This window comes from Leptonychotes weddellii, chromosome 11, assembly GCF_054177405.1.
Source record: "Leptonychotes weddellii isolate Sample4059 chromosome 11, ASM5417740v2, whole genome shotgun sequence".
Classification (NCBI taxonomy): domain Eukaryota; kingdom Metazoa; phylum Chordata; class Mammalia; order Carnivora; family Phocidae; genus Leptonychotes; species Leptonychotes weddellii.
This window is the reverse complement of record NC_138379.1, coordinates 54,926,886-54,951,095: the sequence shown is the minus strand read 5'-3', so window position 1 is coordinate 54,951,095 and position 24,210 is coordinate 54,926,886. Positions and strand designations below refer to the sequence as shown.

Sequence of the window (24,210 nt, the reverse complement as noted above, 5' to 3'; positions counted from 1 at the left end):
ATTATTGCCAGTCCTGGGCCAGGTAAGGACTCCGTTGTTCCCAGCAGCTGCACACTCAGCTTTTCCTGACTCTGGTTTAGGATTCAGATTTCTTGCATCTGCGGTCAGTTACTACTTGTTCATCTGTTTCCCAAGCTTCCAAAATTTGACACCATTATCTTCTCTTTCCCTGAACTTGAACGGTTTTGTTATTCAGACAAAAAAGTCTATACTGGATTTTTGTAGGGTTTCGGGAGCAAGTGAAATTAGATGCAGCTGTTCAGCGTGCTACTTTCTCAAGAAGTCAGCTGCTTCTTTTTTTTTTTTTCAGTTTTGCTCTATCCTACCTGATTTGACTCAAACCTAGAACCCTATTGGTAGGTAGGTAGGTAGATAGATAGATAGATAGATAGATAGATAGATAGATAGATTGATTGATTTGCCAGGAAAGCTCCTTTCCAATCTTATGAGAACTAAGAGGAATCTTCTTATTTTAACACACCTCTCTTTTGACCTGAAGCCCAGGCAGAGTGAAGGAGTGCCTGCCTTTGTGTTTCACTGGCATTTCACACCCACCTCTTATTATAGAATTGTCTGCTTGTACTTTGAATGCTGCATTGCAGTTTGTTTACCTGCCTGTCTTCCCTGTTGGCCTGTGAGGCCGGACTTGGGAGCAGGACTATGTCTTGTTTCTTTCTGTATCCTGAGCACAGTGCCTCACTCCCAGTAAACATTGGTTAACTCACAGACTGGAGAATTGAGCCCTGCGCCTCCAGGGTGGGGACAGACAAGCGTACTATGCCCCCTTCCTCCTGGTCCTTTGCAGGCACTACTGTTTGGTAAATATTAAGGAGGGAAACATCCCTAGTTGGCTCATTATGCAATGCCATTCCCTTTGCTTTTAAGTCTGGTGTTTTTTTACCCAGTCAGCATGTTGGGGAGGGAGGGGGGGCCGTATATGAGTATAAACATCCTACCATAGAAGGAATGGACTCCAGCAGAGATGGGTTCCTTCCCTCCCTCCCTAGATAGAAAGGCTTGTGGTCTGCACACCGCTTCACACTAAAGGAGGCAATTTGTTCTGTCTCGACAGCTACTTCTGCGAAGTCTCCCATTGCTTTTCCTTTTGGACCACGTGCCAGGAGAATTTTTTAAATTGCTGATTACATTGTTTAAAAAAATCTGATGTTAAAATATTATCTAGGAGAGGTCCTGTTCAAGTGCAAACATACAACTTTAAAAGGGTAACAGTGACCTCTTGTTTTTTCAAGTATGTTCCTTAAAATGCTACAGATAGCCTCCAGGGGAAAAGGAACAGAGAACTAGTGGGCAAACAAATTTGGGATACAGGATTAAACACACTTAATTAGGGTTCCGTACTTCAGGACTCATCAGAGCCTCCCTCCTGTGAATTGTGAATGTCCTAGGGGCATGCAATAGGCTGCATTTCCTGTTTACCTTACTTTCCATCGGAGGATCAGGAACATTTTGGTGTTAAGTTTTGTGGAAAACACGCAACTCTGGAAACAGCCCCTCGGCTCTTTAAGGTCCGGGTGAAATGCCACTTTCTCTAAGGCTTTCCTGAATTTCCCCAGAGATACATAACCTTTTTCTTCTTTGAATTGTCTTGCCTTCATCTGTCTCCCTGCCTCTTCCCTTACCCCCCAGTAGATCATAAACTCCCTGTGCATGTTGTGTCCCTTCTGCATCTGGGACCTTACCTGGCACAAAGGTGCTCAAGAAATGTATTCGGTACTGCACTAGTGCCTTAGCTGAATCATCCTCGGAGTTCAGAGGACACGGTCATGGGGGGGAGCTCAAGACAGGTCTGGAGCTTGGGACCCTCACTGATCAAGGCTATGGTTGAGGGAGAGGGCTCACAGCAAGGACCCAGGGCCAGTGTAAAAGCCTGGTCCTAAAAGGACAGAATAGGAAAGCAAAACCAGGATATGCTGAGAATATAAAATCAAATGTACTGATGGCTGGTTATATATGCCAGACACCTGTGGTCAACTCTGAATATTTAAACTTCATTCCATCCCTTCGAGTAGGTGATACTCTTCCTATTTCATAGATGAAGAAATGGACATCAGAATGGTGAAGTAGAAGTAAGTACTGGGGTGCCTGGGTGGCTCAGTCGGTCAAGCGTTTGCCTTCGGCTCAGGTCATGATCTCAGGGTCCTGGGATTGAGACCCTTGTCCTGCTCCCTGCTCGTCAGGGAGTCTACCTCTCTCTCTCCCTCTGCCCCTCTTGCCCTGCTCATGCGTGTATGCTCTCTCTCACATAAATAAATAAATAAATAAATAAATAAATAAATAAATAAATAAATAAAATCTTAAAAAAAAAAGGACGTAAGTACCTATATGCAGCAGGCACTGTGTTGCTGAGGATACAAAGATGAATAAAATTCAGTCTTTTCCTTCAGGGAACCCTTGTTTTATGGCATAGATAGTCCTGTAAACAAATAAGCAATGGGGTGAGTGCAGTGATGAAGCTATGATTGGGGTAATATGGGAGAACCTACCTGAGCAAGGTGGAGTGAGGGTGCAGAGACTGAAGGGACCAAAAGACAAAGCATGGGGTGAGAGATACCATGATAACTTCGTTGTCCTCAGCAGGAAATGTGAGGTAGGCTAGGAGTGAGGAGAAGCTGATAGGATGTTGTGAACAGGTTGAAGCATTTCAGACCTGGTTTTGAAAACCACGGGTTTGTAGAGTTTTCAGCCAAAGAGCAAACTGTCCAGCATGTTTCAGATACATACCCAGGTGGTGGGAGGTCGTCGTATTATTCCTATTTTCTAGGTAGGGGAGCTGCGGTTTGGAAAGTGACTTGCCCAAGGTTACTTAGTGTGTTAAGAGTTGGAACAGAGCGGGCGCCTGGGTGGCTCAGTTGGTTGAGCGACTGCCTTCGGCTCAGGTCATGATCCCGGAGTCCCGGGGTCAAGTCCCGCATCGGGCTCCCTGCTCAGTGAGGAGCCTGCTTCTCCCTCTGACCCTCCCCCCTCTCATGTACTCTCTCTCATTCTCGCTCTCTCAAATAAATAAATAAAATTAAAAAAAAAAAAAAAGAGTTGGAACAGAGCCACAATTTCAAGCCAGATCCACCTTGATCTTTGTACTACTAAGCTACCTCTCAGAGTAACAATGGCCAACAACCGTATTGAATTTCTGACTGGAAAGTACTCTTACTCTCACTCTGATACTTGAATCAGAGAATAGTTTTAAGACTTCATATGATCAAGAGCCAAATTTATGTGGTACTAGTTCTTAGCACTATCAAAGTTCAGAGAAGGAGAGATCAGGGAGTAATTCATGGGGGAGATGACATCTATATTGCCCTGAAGGAAGAGATAAACTAGAACAGGTAATGGGAAGCCAGGTGTGAGAAAGGCGATGCTGTGCCACCATGTGGTCAGGCAGGAGTGGGCCTGGGCCAGATGACGAGAAGCCACTGCTTGGCATCATCACAGTCTCTCGCTTCCTAAGATAGCTGTGTAAAGAAGAGAGAAACAAATGACCATGTACCTCAGTTCCCATCTTTGCTTTTGCTGAATATAAACACACAACTGGCATTAAAAACATATTTTTTTACTTCCTTATTACAGCCACTGGAGAGTTGATTCAACAGTGTGCCCCCTTACACTGCACTGTGATTTATCTCAGTGTTCCTGTCCTCTCCTCAGTCCCACTCTGAATATATAAGGGAAACAACGGAAGGTCCTACAGCTAGTAGAACCACAACCAGGTGTGCAAATAGAAATGACATTTTGCCAGTCTGTGGGATGAACAGAGCTTGCTTATATAGAAGGGGGTATATGTTTGTGTTGGTGCTCCAGAGTTCTCTTAAGATTCCTTCTAACTCTGTTCTGATTATCTTGAGGCCTGGAATTGGGATCTTTTGTAAATGCTACTGTATTATATTACAGTCAATGGTGTGGTGAAAAAAGGATGCGCTTATGAGTCAAAACAGTTCTGGATTAGCATCCCAGCTCCCCAGACTACCAATTCTTTTACCTTGGGCACATTATTAATTTTGTTAAGGTTAAGTCTTGTAGATTTTTGATCTTGTAATTATGCCCCTTCTCTCGGCCATCATCAGATTTACCCTCATCACTGGATAATTCTCAGTAGCAAATAAACATGCCCCTGTATTTCTTATCTGAGAATGAACAACAACCCCCTCCCCCCACCATCTGAAATCCCAAAATGTTTTCTAATTTTGTCCTTAACTATTCCAAAATAAATTCACTAATTAGTTTACACCTCTGTTGACATTATATCCCCCTCTAGCTGTCTTCAAGTTCCTTTTCTCAGTAAAACTTATAGGTTGTCCATAGTTTGGGTTTTGACGCCTTTCCCTCACTCTAATCTCTTCCCATTGTTCCACCAGGACTACTCTTGTCAGTGTCAATCAATGAATGACCTTCATGTGACCAAGTCAGTTTCTTTTTTTTTTATTTCATCGATGAATTTTTTTATGTTAATCACCATACATTACATCATTAGTTTTTCATGCAGTGTTCCATGATTCATTGTTTGTGCATAACACCCAGTGCTCCATGCAGAACGTGCCCTCTTTAATACCCATCACTAGGCTAACCCATCCCCCACCCCCCTCCCCTCTAGAACCCTCAGTTTGTTTCTCAGAGTCCATAGTCTTTCATGGTTCATCTCCCCCTCTGATTTTCCCCCCTTCATTCTTCCCCTCCTGCTATCTTCTTCTTTTTTTTTTTTTTTTAACAAGTCGGTTTCTTTTCATCTTACTTTTCTCAGCAGCATTTGACAAGGTTGATCGCTGTTTCCTTGGACACTCTACTTTCCTGGGTCTCTCCCTACCTCTCTGGGCTCTCCTCCTTCTCTTCTCCCCCTCTAAATGGTGATGTACTCCATGTTCTGAAACAGCCCCCTTCTCCTCTCTGAGATATAGATATCCTCATCTAATCCAATGACTTTCAATAGCATCCATTTGCTAATGACCTTCAAATTTGTATCTTTATCCTCAAACTTTCTCTGCAACTCCAGACTCATGTCCAGGTAGATGCCTAAGAGGCATTGCACCATTCACGTGGCTGAAAGAGAACTCTTGACTTTGGCTCCCCTCAAAACTTGTTCTTCCTTCAGTCTTCCGCACCTCAGTAAGTGGTGCTACTGTCCCCCACCCACCCCAAGTGCTCAAGCCAAAATAGCCAGGCGTTGCTTTTGATTTCTTTCTTTCTTCCCTATCATTATCCGCTCCATCAGCAAGTCCTATCTTTTCTGTCTTCAGAAGCATTCCCAAATGTATCCCCTTCCCACCATCTCCAGCACCCCGCACCCTAGTCCAAGCCATAACATCCTCTACCTAGACCACTTGCAATGGTCTCCTAACTAGACTTCTTGCTTCTACTTGTATCCATACCATAACAACCTCCATCACAGAGACCAGAGAAATCTTTAGCACTGTTTCTCAGTTTGTGCCACACTCCCCGCCCCCCTCCCTGCCCCAGGTAGCCTCCCATTGTGCTCAGAATGAAACCCACACTCCTCACCCTGGCAGACCAAGGTCTCTGTGACCTGCCCTGTGTCACTCAGCCCGCTTCTCATGAACAGTGCATCAGCCTCACTGTGCTGGCTTTGGTTCCTTCAACTTGTCAAAGTCCATTCTCATTTTAGGGCCTTTGCCCTAGTTCTTCCTTCAGCGTGAAATACTCTTCCTCCAATCTGCATGTGCTTGATCTTTCTTGTTCAAATCTCATCTTAAATATAGCCACCTCAGAGAGACCTTCTCTGACCTCCCACTCGAAAATTGCTGTCTAGTCACTCTGTTCCCTTCTTCCTATTTTAGTTCTCTCCTAGTTCTCTACATGTGAGAACTTGGCAGTATCTGATACTTTCCTTGTTCATTAATGTATGTGCTCATTTCCCCATTCATTCATTGCTCTGTTGCCCAACTGGAATGTATACTCTGAAGTGGGGGGACTTTTTCTGTTGGTTTATTGCTGTATCCTCTGCTCCTGGGTCAGTATTTGCACATAGTAGGTGCTCACTAGAAATATGTGGGGTGGGGGAATATGTTTTCCTCATCTGTAGAATGGAGAGGCTAATACTTATGTCTCAGAGTTGTTTAAGACTTACACTATCAAACTTGATAATGCACATGAAGTGAATAGTTCTGTGTCCAGCGTATTGTATTTAATAAATAGAAAATATATTATTTTTTAAGTATCTGGCTTATCATAGACACCCAACAAAAATTAATTCTCTTTCTTTCTTACAGTCTAGGTCTCCTGTAGTATTTTATTTTATTTATTTTTTTCAGAGACTATGGACTTCTGTAGTATTTTATATTGAGATAGCCTGCATTCCTGGCAAGGTGAAAGGTTGTCCCCAATCAGCTATGACACTACATTTTTCTGAAGAAGAGGTTTAAAAAGTACTATTCAATGAATAGTCAGCATCAGCTAGTTTAGAACCATTATTAATGTCACTTCTGTACCCATCCCCTAATACACACAGACACTGCATTATAACAAGGTTTGGCTTTCTCCTGGGAAATCATAATTTTCTTCTTCTCTTTGGTTATACGATCTTTTCCAATTAACTCTCCTTAGAGTCAAAGTGTTTGGGGATTTGATTTCTAAATCCTGGTGTTTAGGTTCTCTGAAAAGTATTTCCAGCTTTGTGTGTTCTGATCAATATTTCTTTTGAATTTATATAATAAATATTTAGGGTCGACTGAATGGCAGGCAATGGGGATACAGTTAAGAATTCACAGGGGCCTCTGTCTTGAAGGTCTAGTGGGGGAAGTAGGATACATAAATCAATGAGCATAATAAAGTGTCTATGAAGAGAGTCTTAATAGAACTTCGAGGAGGCACAAAGGAGGGAGTGGCTAATCCACTTGGAGGGGGAAGGAGGTTTCAGAGATCTATGGTTGCTCACCAGCCAATAAGGAGAGAATGGCTGCGTGAGTAAAGATGTGGAGGAGTGCAGCTGCCTTGGGGTCTGCACTCTGGGAGCCTGGCGTGGCTGCATGCTCACAGTGGCAGTGGTCATTCAAAGGTCACAAGAAACAAAACTAGAGAGAGGAGCAGGGCCTGAGTCACGGATGGCTCTGTATGCCCTGCTGGAGAATTTGAACTTTCTCCAACAATAGCAATAATAGGAATAGCACATAACTCTTACCGAGGGCTTCCTTTGTGCCAGACTCTTTTCTTTGTTCTTTACTGATCCCTTTCTTCTGCACCACGACCCTATGAGGTGGGTACTGTTGCTATCCCTGTTTACAAATAAAGAAACGCAGGCACCAAGAGGATAGGGAACTTGCCCAAGGCCATTCAATTCATAAAGGGCAGAGGCAGGACTCAATCAGGCAGTTTGGCTCCAGAGTTTGCTCTCTTCACTGGGGCACTGGACTTCCGCTCACAGCTTTGGGCAGCCAGGAGCCCCTGAGGAGATGTAAGTGTGGGAACAACGAGGTCAGATTGGTTCTTTGGATGGGTTGCCGTGGAGTTGCATTGCATCTTGTACCTGGGTTAGCTTCTAAAAGCCTCTAAGGCGAAAGAATGCAGTTACCTTTGTCCTTGAAGTGAGGAGTATTTGAGTGAGGCTTGCTATGCAAGCAGTAGCATCTCATGTCTCACTCAGCTCAAGGCCCCAGCCTTTCCCCTAGCCTTGGAACAGAGGGCAGTCTTTGGTAGAATGCATGTACGAGATGAATAGTCAGTTTGTGTTGAGGGGCCCTGTTGTTCAAAAAGCACAAAAGCGTCACACTCCTGCAGAAACTGAGCCCCTCCATAGTGACAGCAGACTCAGCCTCCCCTCTTACTCTTTCCAGGCCTACACTCACGGAGGGGGCAGCAGAGCTCATGCGCTGCTTGGTGATTTTCCCCGTCTCTGTGTCTCTCTGTGGAAGGAGTCCACGTGGCCTGGATGTGGGATGGGGGCAGCTACTGCCAAGGTAGGAGAGGTTGGCCCCAATGAAGGTCAGGACAGGTGGACAGGAGAAAAAGGACGTGAGAGATAGAAAGGAGGTTAAATATTCTGGGCCTAACGGCCAACTGGATTTGTTCCCTTCACGCTTTTTTGTGAAAGCTTGGTACATTGTTGTATTTTTTTGTTTTCAAACTCTGGTAAAATTGCTTCCAGTTTCCAACAGTGTCAGCTTTGGTAGCACAGAATTCTCCCTGCTCCTGACTTACGGTTACTGAAATAGGCCTAAGAGTCTCTGCAAGTGTTGAGGAACTTTGATCAATCCCTCTGTTGTGACAATGGCGCAATAGGCCCGTTTTTTTGTTTACAAATAGACATTCTGTTAGGTAAATTCTCCTGATAACGCTTGAGAAAACCCACTGCAGTGTTCTCTTGCAGGTCTTATGGGAAGTTCACTGAGTTTTAAAAAAAAATTGAAATGATTTTGTAACTGCTTTAAAGAAAACATTGACATGATTACAGTGATAAAAACCAAACCAAACCACCTAGTGTATAGGAAAAAGAGGGAGGAACACATCAAAATGCTGACAGTGATTGTGTTCCTTTTGGTAATTTATTTTCCCCTTTTCTGTGTTTTTCATGTTTTAAAAAATGTGGCTGTGGTACACACAAAATGTCAAAAACTTGTAAAAAAACAAAAAAGGACAAAACTTAAAAAATAAAAAAGCTCCCTGTGTTCTTCCTTTTGAAAAGTCCTTGTTCACATACATGCTTATTCTTCATAGCTGCAGCCCTGAGAAATGCAGCTTTGTGTATTCTCTTTATTTTATAGTCTGTTGTCAACATTATTTCATATTTCCACATAGTTTTCATAATTGGCATTTCTAATGGCTGCCCCGCATTCCATGGTGTTGATGTTCCATATTGAATGATCCCTTGTTGGACATTTGGATTGTTTCCAGTTCTTTTAGATAAGACGTAATGAGCATTTTTGTTCATTTAGCATTTTGAGTTCAGTTCTTTCCTTAAAGTAAATTCCCAGCAGTGAGCTCGCTGCATGAAATGTTTGAACTCTGTTACGGCTTTTGGTTTGTACCTAGTAAGAGCCTGTTTCCTAGAAGAGCAAATTGAATGTGGATGGTCACTTGCTGTGTACGTATGTGTCTGTCCCATATTTCCCTCAGAGTATCGAGCCTCTATGATATTTTAATAAGGTGTATTATCTCTAAATGTCATGTTTATTGAAGAAAATTTAGAAAAGACATAAATATATAAAGAAGAAAATAAGCTATCTATAATCCCACTACCCAGAGGTAAGGTAAGCATTTTAAAAATGTATTTCCTTCAGGGCGCCTGGGTGGCTCAGTCGTTAAGCGTCTGCCTTCGGCTCAGGTCCTGATCCCAAGGTCCTGGGATCGAGTCCCACATCGGGCTCCCTGTTCGGTGGGAAGCCTGCTTCTCCCTCTCCCACTCCCCCTGCTTGTGTTCCCTCTCTCGCTGTGTCTCTCTCTGTCAAATAAATAAAATCTTAAAAAAAAAAAAAAAGTCCAATCTGAGATTCCTAATAAAAGTTCCAGTAAAACAAACTTAAAAAGGCCTATGTTGTCAATTACCATTCTTGCTATGGCTCAGTCGTTAAGCGTCTGCCTTCGGCTCAGGTCATGATCCCAGGGTCCTGGGATGGAGCCCCGCATCGGGCTCCCTGCTTGGCAGGAAGCCTACTTCTCTCTCTCCCACTCCCCCTGCTTGTGTTCCCTCTCTCGCTGTGTCTCTGTCAAATAAATAAATAAAATCTTAAAAAAAAATAAAAATAAAAATATATTTCCTTCCAAGTATATATTTCATAACGTTACATCATGTGGCTCAAAGAAAAACCAAAACAAAAATATAACCTCTTCTCTGTCGTATAGAGGTTTTACTCCTCTCTGCATTCTGGAGCCAATTCTAAGTAATACTGGAATGAACTTTCCTGGGAATAAATCTTTGTACACATCTTGGCGTCATTCCTTAGGAAAATTTCCAGAAGCAGAATTGTTGGATCAAAGGGTATGGACGTTGTTAAGGCTTTTGATGAATATTGAAAACTTGCTGTTGAGGAATGTGTGCCACTGGATATGCTGCACCTGTTTAGAAATTCAGGGTAGTCTGGCTGGGTGACAGTGGAGCTTCGGGCTGGGCCTGAGCCAGCTAAGTGCAGTAGGGACAAAGGTGGTGCCAAGGATGAATTCAAGCTACGTTTCTGACACAACCTCTGCAGGCCTTGGTGGCAGATGGCTTATGGCATGCTGTGTGTGTGTGTGTTTTGGGGGGCCATGTTGAGGGAGAGTTTCACATAGGAATTTGCCAGGATGCAGGTAAGATAATTTACAGGGAAGCATTAGCAAACCTGAGTTGCTTTATAGATGTAAAAGCTTATTGATAGTAACAGTAACTAAGAAATCCCCTCCTCCCCCACCGGGCTGTTTCAAGGATGAAATGGCTGGTGTGTGCAAAATACATAGGCCCGAAACAAATAGTCATTCTCGTGAGGACCTGGCACAAACTTGAGAGACAAACTTGGGAGAATTCCTGTATTTTATTCTCATCCATTTGAGTCCCAGACCATGTGGACACTTGTTGCCCTTTCACTTTTTCTCATGCTTTCAGTGAGGAGGGAATCTGTTTAAACAGCTGAAGGAAGGGTCCAGCCTGGAGTGACAGTCTTCTGGCTGGGAAGGAGACACCTCTGTCCTTGAAAGGCTGTGGGTCCCCAAGGCTAGGGGAGTGCTGGAGCCCACCTGTGGGCTGCAGCCCTGTCCCCTGGCTGTCTGGCAAGCCTGCTTTGTGTGCTCAACCTGGGGGAGGAGGCTGAGGATGCTGATAAGGAGGCCCTTCCGGTCCAGCCAAACAGGCACAAGAAAGCTTCTGCAGAGGAGAGATTAGACGCAGTCTCCAACTTAGAGAACACAACGGGGCGGGCATTGGAACAAACCCCCGGAGCACTTTGAGGGCGATATTGTTTATTGTTGGAGAGGGACAGCGGAGGGAGCCCGGCCTGCTTGTGCAGAAGACGGAAACAGCAAGTTGGGTCTGGAAAGACCTTTTTTAGAGCAGTTCCACAAACATGTTTTGCATAAAGAAGCTCCCCATCTTGGAAAGGGATTAATGAGCAGGAAAGGTATCTTTCTTTTCCCTCAGGAAACAAGGTGCCAGTATTTCCTGGCGCATCCGAGACTCTTTGTCAAGCACCTGGGCCCGAGTGCTATGGTGTAAAACAAACTAGTACTGCCTGGGGAGCTAACCGAATGGGGACCCTCTCTCCCCCTCTTACCTCTGAGGAAAATCAGATCTGTGCTCAGTGCAGGGATGCTTTTTCACTAGGGAAGGGGAAAGACCACTATGACTTCAACAAGAGAATTCAGACATTTGCTTTGGGTAGTGCCGATGAAATGCTGTTTCATGGATTAACTTTCATTTTCCTTACTTGCCTGGTATCCCAAATCTGTTGCGTGTTTCTGGAAAATAGGAAGATATAAAAGGTGATATATATGAAGAATAAAAGGAAATGTTTTATTGTGGAGATCTCAGGCCTACTTTATTATTTTTTTTTTATTTTTACATGTCTGAAAAAATATTCCCCGGGGCTGCTTTTGAGCTCTCTCCCACCTGTGGGTCCATGGCAGCCTCCTCTGGTGTTTATGCCTGCAGCCTTGCCCAGTAGGGATTTATACTTGCAGACCTTGTTTGTCTGGGTGGCAGCTCTGAGTTAGAGTCAGGGGACCCGGGTGTGTGTTCTTCTGGCTCTGTTCACATGCTGCGTGGCCTGAGGCAAGTCACTCTTTTGATTTCAAATCCCATTTCTGTGAAATGGGGAGAAAAAGATAGGCCCCTCCTCCTTCCTCAGGAGGATTCTGTGTCGGAGGGCAGTGAGTAATTTCTGAGCTATGATTCATGATACATATGTGGGAGGGTTTTGTTTTTACTGGTGAAATAAACAGACTATGGTTCTATCCGTTGTTTTTGGCTGCCATGCAATGGAGGCTTGGTTTTGAGGGAAGTTGGTATGAAAGAATGAGTCCACCATGTAGGGACTTACTGGGCTGGGACACGGTTTAATAGAGAAAGCCGTGGCACGCACAGTGAGCTGGGAAGGGCAGCCCTACACGCTGGTTGGGACATTCCTTCCCTGTCATGCAAAGGGGTGCATCAGAGCAGAGAAAGAGAAAGACTGAAAGATTGAAACAGAGCACCCCAAACAGATTTTTTTTTTTTTTTTTAAATAAGGACTTCTCTCACTGTATTAGGAAAACTGTCTTGCCTTCCCTTGCATGCACTACTGCAGACTGAGAGGAAGGTCAGAATACAATTTGTTGAGTTGGAGGTTACCCTCCTTCCTACAGCTAGATATGACAGCCTCCCCAGAAGCAAACACTGTTGCTGGTTTTCTTGTGTCTCTTTCTGGAGATATTTTATGCATATGCAGATAAATAATTAAATGCCCCCTTTTCATACTATGCACACCATTTTCCACCTTGCTTCTTTCACTTAATGCATCTTGCAGATGTCCACAGCAGGCTGCATGGTATATTGATGTATAGTTTTCATAATATTACAACCATTTTCCTGCTGATGGACTATTGGGTTGTTTTTCATATTTGTTAGTACAGACGTTGTTGTAATGAATATCCTACTACATGTGTCTTTGTGCAGGTGTATTATGTTTAAGTGTACGATAGATACTGAGAATTAGAATTGCTGGGTCAGAGGGTTTGTAATAGTCTTTTTAGTTTTTAATCAATATTGCCCTCCATAGAGGTTGCATTGATTTACCTCCTACCAGTGGTATACCGGCCTTTCTCCATACCCTCTCCTTCACAGAATGAACTCTGCCAATCTGAAATGAAAAATGGCTTCTGATTTTGAATTCATTATAGTTTTCATTATAAATTATCATCTTAATTGTTTAAAATTGTAATTTATAATTATCATCTTAATTGTTTAAAATTATGATTTATAATTATAAATTATACATTGGAGTTTGAATTTACTCTCAGGAGTAAAGCTGATCATTTTTAAAAATATGTAAGTGCCATTTTTATTCCCTTTCTTATGAACTATCTGCTCGTGTTCTTTGTCCATTTTTTTCTATTGATTTATTCAATTTTTCTTATTTTTTTTTAAAGATTTTATTTATTTGACAGAGAGAGCACAAGCAGAGGTAGAGAGAGGGAGAAGCAGGCTCCCCGCTGAGCAAGGATCCCGATGTGGGACTCGATCCCAGGACCCTGGGATCATGACCCGGGCTGAAGGCAGCTGCTTCACCAACTGAGCCACCCAGGCATCCCTCAATTTTTCTTATTGATTTGTAGGAACCCTTTAAGCATTTAAGGAAATTAGCCCTTAGTTATATGTATTTCAGATATTTTAATCAGTTCATCTTTTCTTGTTCTGCCATGCAGAGTTTTTAAAAATTTATTTAGTCAAATTTGTCAATCTCTTTATTTTATGGCCTTGATTTTGAGTAATTCTTGGAAAGTCTTCCCCACTTTAAGATTTTATATAGACCCTGCTTTCTTCTAGTACTCTTATGTTTTCATTTTTCAAAATCCAAATCTTTAATCCATCTGGAATTTATTTTAGTATAAGGAGTGAGATAGAGTTCCAACTTGATTTTTTCCCAGAAAGATGTGTGGGTTTTGAATCCTGGCAGTTTTGCTCATTAGCTGTGTAATTTTGATGGAAGCTTACAGTGTCCTTTTCTGTAAGCTGGGGATAATAATAACAGTACCCACCTCCCAGGATTGTTGTGAAGTTTGAATGAGCACAGACATGAAGAAGAGCTCCTGGCACATAATAAGCATTGAGTAAGCGTCAGTTATGATTACGGGTATTAACAATGATAGAATGTAAATTCCTTACATCCTCGGTGGCTAGGATGGAGAGGCCACGTTGCACCTCACTAGTGTGGGACTTAGGGTGACACTTCATTACCTCAACTCTCAGTTTCCTCTCTTGCATAATGAATGATAAGAAGCAGCTCATGAGATTGTTGGCAGGTGCAGATGAGATCATGTCTGTGACCACATTTTGTGCACGGTAAAGGTCTGGGTCAGAATGCTGGAGACAATGGCCTGCTGAATGAGGAGCAGCCATGGGACAGGTGGGTGTTTGACATCCCTGGCCAAAGAGAATAATTAAATTGCAATAACATGAAATAGCAGCTTATGTAAAGCAAGTGAGCTTGCAGCAGTTGATTATAGTAATGTTTAGTAATTACCTTCTAGTAATTAAGCACTAATGAGCTTCCTGAGACAGAACCTTGTTAGAGTGAAAGATCAAACACTTTGAATTCAGTGTCTACTTGAACGTGGCCCTGGAATATGCTGGCACGAGTGTCTTGTTGAAGCATGGTCCTTGTCCTTAAGGACAGTCGGGGCAGCAGATGGGTAGAGCACATCCCCCTCCACCAGGCAGGTGCTTATGTGGAGATGGACCTAGAGGAAAGGCCACAGTGCTCTGAGACTGTCCAGAAGGGAGAGACTCTCCTGCAGAACCCTGTTCTATGCCAGTCTGAGCCTGGTCCCTGGAGTCTGGCCTAGATTCTAAAGTACGCAAGCTCAGTAATGCGTTCTTCAAATGTTACTTGTTGCCCTTTTTTATTCCTCCGTTTGCGGTTTTGGATTCATCAGGCATATCTTGTTTCTCATGCCCTGCTCGTCTCCCTCCACAACTTCTGGGTAGGCATGAGATTGTGTTTAGGGCCTCTGGTTGTAGTATATCTGACTACTCAGATTTTCTCTGGGAAGGATTGCCCAGTAAATTTGAATTTCAGATAAACAACTAATAAACTTTTTAGTATAAGTATGTCCCATGCAATATTTGGGTTACACTTACATACTAAAAAATTATTCATATGTCCCATGCAATATTTGGAACAAACTTATAATATTAAAATGTATTTGTTGCTGGGGCACCTGGGTGGCTCAGTCGTTAAGCGTCTGCCTTCGGCTTAGGTCATGATCCCAGGGTCCTGGGATCGAGCCCCGCATCGGGCTCCCTGCTCGGCGGGAAGCCTGCTTCTCCCTCTCCCACTCCCCCTGCTTGTGTTCCCTCTCTCGCTGTCTCTCTCTCTCTCTCTCTGTTGAATAAATAAATAAAATCTTTAAAAAAAAAATGTATTTGTTGCTATCTGAAATTGAAATTTATCTGGGTGTCCTCTTTCTTCATTCCCCTTCCTTTTTCAAAACTTCCTTTCCCTTCTCTTCCTTTATTTTCTTTTCTTTCATGTAGCAACCCTACCTGGGTGGCAACCCGGGTTTCAAGTGCTATAAAATAACATTTACTATACTGATGTTTCGTGGAGCCCTAGGAGCTAGAGATTTTTTTGTTAAGAGGTGTGATATAAGAAAAGAATTCTCAGCTAAAATCACATTTGGTAAACCCTAGGTTAAACAAAGCCAGTTTTCTTCATTATGGGAATTTTTTGGACTTTTAAGTCTTTAAGATTGGGTTATAGTATTTAGTATTTCTTGAAGTTATATCACCATGAAGCTGTCTTCTTGCCACCCCTTTCTTGAGTATTTAGGGTCATAGGAGCAAATGTTGAAGGAATGCTGAGGGTCTTTGGTAGTCAGTTCTGTTATTAGACCATGAGTTTTGATTTTTGGGTTTGGGGAAAATACCACTCTATAGAAAACAAAAAAAATTGTATAATGTTATAATTGTTTTGGTTTTTAAAATCCATACATTTAAAAGTCTACACACATACAGATGAGTGTATATAAACAAAAAAACCTAGAAGGACGTATACCAAAATGTTAACTATAATTATCCCAGGAGGGGATTTGCTTAGGGAAAGAGATTATAAATGATTTTCTCTTTCTTTTTGTTTGGCTGCATTTTCTGCAATCAGTATATATAACTCTTGTCATATAAGACTTGTCAAATATGACATTTGATTATTTTTTTAAATGTCACTTTACATGTATTATCTTATTTGCTTCTGAAGCAGCTCAGTGATAATAGATTCTATTATCCCCATTTTATGGGTGAGGAAATTTGATACAGCTCTTCAGTAGACCCAGGTCTCTCTCTCTCTCTCTTTTTTTTTATTTTTTATTTTAATTTTTTAATTTTTTTTTTTTAAAGATTTTATTTATTTGTTTGAGAGAGAGAGAATGAGAGAGAGCACATGAGAGGGGGGAGGGTCAGAGGGAGAAGCAGACTCCCTGCCGAGCAGGGAGCCCGATGCGGGACTCGATCCAGGGACTCCAGGATCATGACCTGAGCCGAAGGCAGTCGCTTAACCAACTGAGCCACCCAGGAGCCCATCTCTCTCTTTTTTTTTAAAGATTTATTTATTTATTTGAGAGAGAGAGAGAGAGACAGAGTGGGGGAGGGAGAGGGAGAGAATCCTCAAGCAGACTCCCTGCTGAGGGGAGCCCGATGTGGGGCTCAACGTGGGGCTCCATCCCATGACCCATGAGACCATGACCTGAGCCCAAACCAAGAGTTGGATGCTCAACCGACTGAGCTACCCAGGCACCCCCAACCCAGGTCACCTGTTGTCAGTACCCATGCTGCCTCTTTGGTATGAGAGAATGGCAGCACACGCTGTCCTTAGAAGAACCATGGGGCCTATTCACCCAGCCCCTTCAGTTTACTGTTCAAGGTTGAGACCCTGAAAGGAAAAAGGATTTAGTGAGGACACATGGTTTTTGAACAAGGACAAGTCCCCAGAATATAATTTTCTGGAGCAGGGCTGGAGGAGGGGATCAGGCCTCTATTCGCCAGAATCCTTGACTTTATCTGTTATACTGAGCCCTGAAGGGTGAGGGGAAAAGTGTACTGATGTGCAACAGTGAATACAGTGTCATTTTTTTTAAAAGGTCACTTTGATAAATAGTTCATGTTGCGAAAATCACATTGTTTTAGAATTTTTTTTTTCTTTTCATAGTATGTCGTGTTTCCTACATCTTTTCTAAACTCATTTTTTTCTTTTTCTTTTTTTTTTTTTAGGGGAGGGAGGGGTTGAGGGAGAGAGAGAATCCCAAGCAGGCTCCATGCTCAGTGCCGAGCCCAACGCAGGGCTTCATCTCCAGACCTTGAGATCATGACCTGAGCCAAAACCAAGAGTCGGACGCTTAGCCAACTGAGCCACCCAGGCGCCCCCCAAACTCATTCTTTTCTTTTATCTATTTTTCCTTTTTTGAATCTTATTCATATGTCCATTTATTTTGAGCTATTGTGGTAATTCTGATATTTGGGGTTTTGCGGGTTCATCTGAGTAGTCTTCCTGTTTATTGCCCTTGTGCCCAGTACTTAGTTACATGGATGAATGAATTGTGGGAGTGGTATCGGGGGCAAGTCAGCGTCCAGCTCCTAAAAGAGACCTGGGCTTGGAGGGCACAATGAGGAGCAGTGCTTGTATGATCTGGAATCAGCGTGTGGCCCTATCAGTGCAGGTATACTGCTTCATGAGGAGGGAGATTCTAGAACATCGCAGCTCACAGGGGCTGGGGGTTCCATTCATCTGTGCCTCCAGCTCTTAAGACAGCGCTGACTACCATCGGGCAGGGGACAGTAGCAGCCTATTTTAGGAGGAGCCAGGCTTTGGAGTCAGACGGATCTGGGTTTGAATCCTGGTCCTAAGACTGACTAGCTGTGTGACTTCAGGATAACCTCTCTGTGCCTCAGTTTCCTCTTCTGTAAGCTGGGGATAATGATGGTAATAATACCCACCCCATAGGGTTGTTGTGAGAATTAAATGAGTGTATGCAGAAGAGTGCCTGGCACATTATAAGCACGGAATAAGTGTCAGTTGATTACTACTATTAACAATGATAGAATATAAAATCCCTAGAATAGTGCTTGGTCAGTAGCATATCTTATGACATGTTTGCTCCCCAGACAAAGTGTGACCTTTGTTGTCAATTTAGCATGTCACTAGCTGATTCTGAATGGTTTCCCCCTCCTGGGATGCTGTCTTATCCCATGGTTATTGGTGATGCCTGAGCTGTTACCTTACTTCCCGATCAGAAGGGCTTCCTCAGAGCATAGTTTTCAGAGCATCTTGTGAGCTTTTCACTGAGCCATGTGATTCCTATTAGAAACAGAACAGTAACCACCGCAGGTAACCCAGAGTTTACAGTCCAGCCTTAGTCACAGACGGTCTGCATTTTTAAAGAGACCAAACATTTCCCCCAGAGGTTTATTAAACACACACACACACACACACACACACACAAGAAACAAACAAAAAAGCCCAAAACATTCAACAGAGCATTATAAAGTAATTTCTTAGAGAAATGAGGAGGGCCTTAACTTGTCTTCTGTGGCTGTCTCTCTCCGGGTAGTAACCACATGAGACGTGACTGTGAGCACAGACTCGGACCAAGTAACTCTTCCCCTTTTCCTGAAGGTGCAGAATTCGGGCACTGTAAACTGCTTAGGAGCCCTGTTTCTCAGGCCTTTCTTTTTGGACATTCTCCTCTGAATGCTCTGCTTTATGTCTTTGACTTCTGCCAAAGATGGAGGAGTAAATGTGTGGCAAACAACCTAAGCACAGAAGGATGCTGTCCAGGCCTATGCTTCCCGTGTTCACCGGCTAATGACAGCTGTGAGTTGTGGTCCATGTGGGGCCCACAGAGCCTCACGTCCTCCTGCTTATCCTTGTCCCTTTCCCTGAGTTTTCTTTTCTTTTCACTTTTAACAGCTTTCTTGAATTTTATTTTTTTTATTTTTTATTTTATTTTTTTTTTAAAGATTTTTTTTTTATTTTATTTATTTGAGAGAGAGAGAATGAGAGAGAGCACATGAGAGGGGGGAGGGTCAGAGGGAGAAGCAGACTCCCTGCTGAGCAGGGAGCCCAATGCGGGACTCGATCCAGGGACTCCAGGATCATGACCTGAACTGAAGGCAGTCGCTTAACCAACTGAGCCACCCAGGCGCCCCAGCTTTCTTGAATTTTAATTAACATACCACGTCCCTGAGTTTTCATCCGGAGTCTGCCCTTGATTCTTATTTAAACTACTACAGTGTGGTGGAAAGGGTTTTGGATGTGAAGCCAGAGGGGAAGAGAAAAAGGAAATCACATTTTATTGAGTGCTTGCCCTTTATCGTTCAATTCACCAGATTTTTCTTAAGCTCCTGCCACAGGCCAGGCATTGGGAAAGGCACCACAGGTAGTGTGTCAAGGACGTCCACCGGGGCTGGACCTAGGCGATGTGCGTTTGCATGTCAGCTCCACCAGCTAAGTGGGACCTTAACGACTCCTTATTTAACTTCTCCTGTGCCTCAGTATCCCTATATATCAAGTTAGGATGCTAATGGTGTCCACCTGTTAGGAGTGTTGTGAGGATTAAATGAGTTAATAATATAGAATGAGATGATGATGATGATGATAGTGGCAAGGATGACAGTGACTATAATGGGGAGGGGTTAGGATGGGGACTCAACTGGATAGACACATCATTGCTTCCATGCTGCTCCCAGTCATGCACATGTGTGCGTGTGCATGTGTGTGTGTGTGTGAACGTGTGTGTAGGATGGAGGTGCTGAGGGATGGACTTGGAGCATAAGACAAATGTCAATAAATAAGTACAGTAAAGCATGCTGAGTATGACTGTAGGATGGGGAAGGGTATCATGTGAGCTTATAGCAGGGGGTTGGCCTCCTCCCAGGTCAAAGAAGCATACTAGAGAGTGATGTTTAAGTGAAATTGAAAGGAGAACTCAAAGTTAGCTGGGCTGGAGGTGGTGAGGGGAGGTTGTGTGCTGTGTTCTGGGCAGAAGGAACAGTATTTGTGAAAGTCTGAAGGGGAAAGCCGCCCTATGGCATTTAAGGAACTAAAGAAATCCAGTGAGCCTAGAGCATGGAGTGTGAGCAGAGTGGTGAGAGGTAGGTGCTGGCAGTGAAGGCGGAAGCCAGACCATGAAAACCGCTGTCATATTGAGGAGTTTGGGTGACTAAGAACCAGGTACTGTCCTTGGGGGACAGAAATCCCTTCAAGCATCACAACTCTGTGATAAAGGTGTTATTAGCCCCATTTTGTTGATGGGGAAGTTGAGACCCCCCCCAAATTTTCACTTACCCAGAGGCATAGACTTAGAAGATAGTAGCGCCAGGATTTGAATCTAGGGTTCTCCAACTCCAAGGTTAGAGTTCTTTCGGTGACACCTGGCTATTAGCTTTATGACTTCAGGCTCCCCTCAGTTTACTTACCTGTAAACTAGGCAACATAGTAATAAATACCAGCCTCAGAGACTTATAAAAACAAATGGAAATATCCCTAAGGTGTCAAGTATAGTGCCTGGCATATTAGTGAACTCAACACTGCTTATGGCCCCAGATTCTTGACCGAGAACGGTTTTCCTTCACAATCACAGCGAACTGAGAGAGAACCCCATGAGCTGCCACAGGCATTTTGGCTGGGTTGTCAGTCATCTTTCCAAGGATAAGTTAAAACCCACACAGAAATCATCTGTGCACATAGGGATCTGCTCCCCTAGCTACTTGACTGGTTTCCGTGCACTGGGCTCTCTTTCGATTCTGTGACCCTGCAGACACTTGAGCTTCAGCTCTGCTGGTAGGAGTGACCCTGGGGGCTTCTTCCAGCTCTCCCAAGCACCCTTTCCCTTCTGGGCTCGCTGGTTGTCCTTCTCCTCTTCTTCCAGAGTCCACGGGCTTGTTCTGCCTGCACCTTATGAAATGAGCTCCACTGCTGGTTTGAATTGTATTTAACTTTGTGGTGGTTTTTAGCTTTTCTCACATTAGTCTCCAGGGCAGAGACTGGCTCATCTCCATATTTCCTACAACGATTAGCACAGTACTATAGTAGGTACTCAAGAGATAATAATGGTTTTCACCAGGATGGAGCTTTGTGGATGCCAAGGCTCTTTTGTACAGTTTTTAAAGTCTTTACAACTGTTCTCTGAGGTAGACAGAGCATGTGGTATTCTTTTTAGCACAATTGGAGAAACTAAGGCCTAAGCTTCAGCAATAGGCCTATTAATTAACTCTTTAATTCTACAGAGTACACATTTGCTAAATATAACTGTCCCATGCGTGGGCTGGGAAAATAGAGCCGAAAAATATAATCCCTTTCCTCAAGGATGAGGCAGGCCTTTAAAGTTTTAGGACAGAGGAATGATGAAAGTGTTTCACTTTATTTGGGGAAGAGCAGTGAAAAAGTCAGAGAGAAAGAGTTGCTTGCATTGGGCCTTACAGGATTGACTTGGTGGCACAGAAGGGGTGGGAGGGAGGGCCTCCTGGGCAGAGGATGTGACACATGCCACAGCCCATAGGAATGAGCAGACAGGCACTTGGGAAGGTGCTGCAGGGTCAGCCTGGCTGGCAGAAGGTGTATAGCCACGGGCTGGTGGTAAGGGGAAGATGGCCATTACTCCCACCGTTAAGACCCCAAGACGCCCAGGACTTGCAGGGGACTGAAAGGTTTCTTCCTAGTTCCTTCCCCTTTGTTCAGTCTCCCGGTCCCTTGGCATACACTGTATGCAAATAAACGGCTTTGAAGCTTTGGATGGGCTCCTCCTTTGTTTCTGCTTCCTTGAACCCCCAGCTTATCTGCACATAGGCTTGTAATCTCCTTTCCATGCTGAAAGAAAACAGATCTTAACCACAGGAGTGACCTCACGACTTGGAAGAATAAAGGTTACCAGGTGAAAGGACATTTGTGTCATATACTCTGTGTGGCATGAGGTGACTGGGAAGGAGTAAAGTTCGTCTGTGACCAAACACCTGTGTTCCTCTCTCAGTGTCGAGATCACCAGAGGGAAGCATTAAATTGCTCTTCACATGAGTCAGATCTGTTGTTCCTGAGGAGACAAGGCTGGTGCAGCTTGAGCGCTGTGGGCAAGTCTGACCAGGTCCCATCTCATTCTTGCCTGTGTTTGCCTTGCAGCTGTGTAAATGAGTATGGAAGATTATGATTTCCTGTTTAAAATTGTTTTAATTGGCAATGCTGGTGTGGGAAAGACGTGCCTAGTCCGACGATTCACTCAGGTAAGAGAACTTGGAAGTCCGGGGTTGGGTTTCTGAGTCTAACCTGTGGGGTCAGGTGGGCATAAGAGAATGGAGGACTGGGCCCAGTGCTGGCCTCTCAGCTGCTGGTTCTTAATGTGCCCTTTGAGAGTGCGCTGACTTTATAGCCTGGGCTAGAGTTTTTTGAGCCATCTCCAGGGAGTCTGGCTCTGGGGTCACCACCAAGCCTCCGCCATCTTGTGTGCTTCCTTTATGAAAGGAGCAAATGGTTTGCTTTCAGTGTATACTATCAAAATCAGATTATTAGATTAAAATAGATTATCAATCAATAATCTAAAGGTGTTAACAAATGAATCTGTACTTCAGACTAAACCTAAATATTAATTAAAAAAAACCCTCAAATACAAATTAAACCAATCAAACTCCCTTCCTATGCCCTCTCACATCCTCCTAGGCAACTGAGTGAGTCATTCTGGTTTAGAACCAAATATGCTCATGTTTTTAAGTCTCTTAAATGGGAATGAAACGAGAACAGTGAAGGACTATCTGAACGAAATTAAATGTTCCCTCTGGACTGAGTCCTTATCGTATGATCGAAGTACAAGTCCCCTTTGGGGCTGCCCTTTCGAGAATTACTGCCAGAGATTATATGCCTGTTTTTATACAGAAATGAGTGAGAAATCATTCTGAAGTTGACCTTCTTTTGTGTTTTCCCTGGAAAAATATGAATGGCATCCTTTTCAGGATTATCGTGCATACATCTTGCATTTTCATAAAGTGCTAGTTGGGAACGCTGAGACTAGCCCCGCTAAGGCATAAGACGGCCGGGTGCTGTGGAAAGAGCACCAGCTGGAGTGTGGAGACTAGGGTCCTGGTCCCAGCTCTGCCCTGGCTCATCCTGTGAACCTGGGTTCCGTTCCCTCCGCTGTGTGGCCTCCCTGTCTCCCTGCCACACAGGAGAGGCTTGGTGACCTGCAAAGCTACCTCCAACGCTGACAGTCTGTGGTTCTGTGCAAAACTGGACAGGATAACACAGACCGCTTTAGGGCAGAGAGTCACCTTTGGAAATGCCAGGTTTTTCCCACGGTTAACGAACCCAGAAGGGAACTCGTGCTTTTTACTAAGCCTGGGCCTGGTGAAATCAAAAGTAAGATGCTACCAGGCATCCTCGCTTAGTCAGCCGCCGTGCCGTGATACTGGAAACTCCAGCTGGCTTTACTTCCACCTAGCAGTAATCTTTTCTGCTTTTGGCAGGAAGACAAGCCTGCAGAGACGTGGAGGAGTTTTTAGTCTCTTTATCAAAAGTTCCCTTGACCTTGTCTTATTATCTAAGGAAAGATCCCTTAGAGATTATTCAGTCTACTCCTCCCGTTATACAGATGCAAAATTGAGGTCTACAGGGACTAAATGACTTCTTAGCATCGTACATCCTGTTAGTGGCAAGGCTAGGATTAGAACCCACGTCTCCTGGTTTTTAGCCTGATCATTTTTATTTTTGGTGGCCTAACCTCTGAGACCATAGGAATCTGGCTTTTCTCTTTAAAAAAAAAAAAACAACTTTGTCATTAAAGGTAAAAATGCTTCCATTTTGAAGACTAATTTCTACCAATAAGCACACCACCCCTCTCTTTTCTACTTTTTACCCCCCCCCCAGCCCCTTAACTCCCCCCAAGAGTCACATTCCCTAGACAGTATTATGCTTGGTTTTGTTGTTTAGCAGGCAGTTAAAATGAATTGGATTCAGCTGTTTTTGAGGCATGAGGAGTTGGGGAACAAAATGATGAGGGAGACATTGGGAAGGATTTGTTTTATTTTTTTGGCATTTATTAGACTGCAAAACAGCTGGAGTGATAAACTCGAAACTTGGCAGCCTTGTGTTTGAGCCAAACCAAAATAGAGGAAAATTGATTCAATATTTTTACGTACAGTTATGAATGTTTATATTTACATCTTTTGCGGACATGCAGTGGAATATTTTCTGTGGGTTTGAAGCTCAGTCTTTTAAGTACAAACTTTAATTAAAGAACTCGCTTGTTAGGGAACAGACTTAGTTAAAGATGCCCCAATCTTAGCTGCCAGAGCTAATAGAGTCCATTTTACTTTAATTTCTGGCAATTCTGGAATATCAGTGAAAAGGGAATAGAAACTAGGTGAAGAACTCTTCCTTATTAGAATTCCTTCCTACCTCCAGGTCCCTCCCTAAGCCTCCAGGAAATATTATATACCAGTAACCTACATTGTACATGTAATCTTGCTAAAATCCTATCTTTCTAGCTCAGCATCCAGTTTGAGGTACAGCTTTGTTTTATTTTGTTTTCTTTTGAAATGCTCATTGAATTCGA

The 24,210-nt window shown here is 43.5% G+C and overlaps 1 protein-coding gene across 5 annotated transcripts in view; it reads left to right on the top strand.

Annotated features, from left to right (window-relative positions):
- Positions 1–24,210, top strand: part of RAB30 (RAB30, member RAS oncogene family) — an 84,900-nt gene that overhangs the window by 39,637 nt on the left and 21,053 nt on the right. For 2 of the 5 annotated variants that reach the window (XM_081798947.1, XM_081798946.1), the window contains one exon: positions 21,789–21,889. In XM_081798947.1, the coding sequence (XP_081655073.1) occupies positions 21,797–21,889 (93 nt within the window). In that variant the 5' untranslated portion in view covers positions 21,789–21,796. Of the gene's footprint in view, positions 1–7,395; positions 7,418–9,064; positions 9,210–21,788; positions 21,890–24,210 lie in introns of those variants that run through there. The other 3 variants (XM_081798949.1, XM_081798948.1, XM_081798950.1) reach the window with 3 other exon arrangements.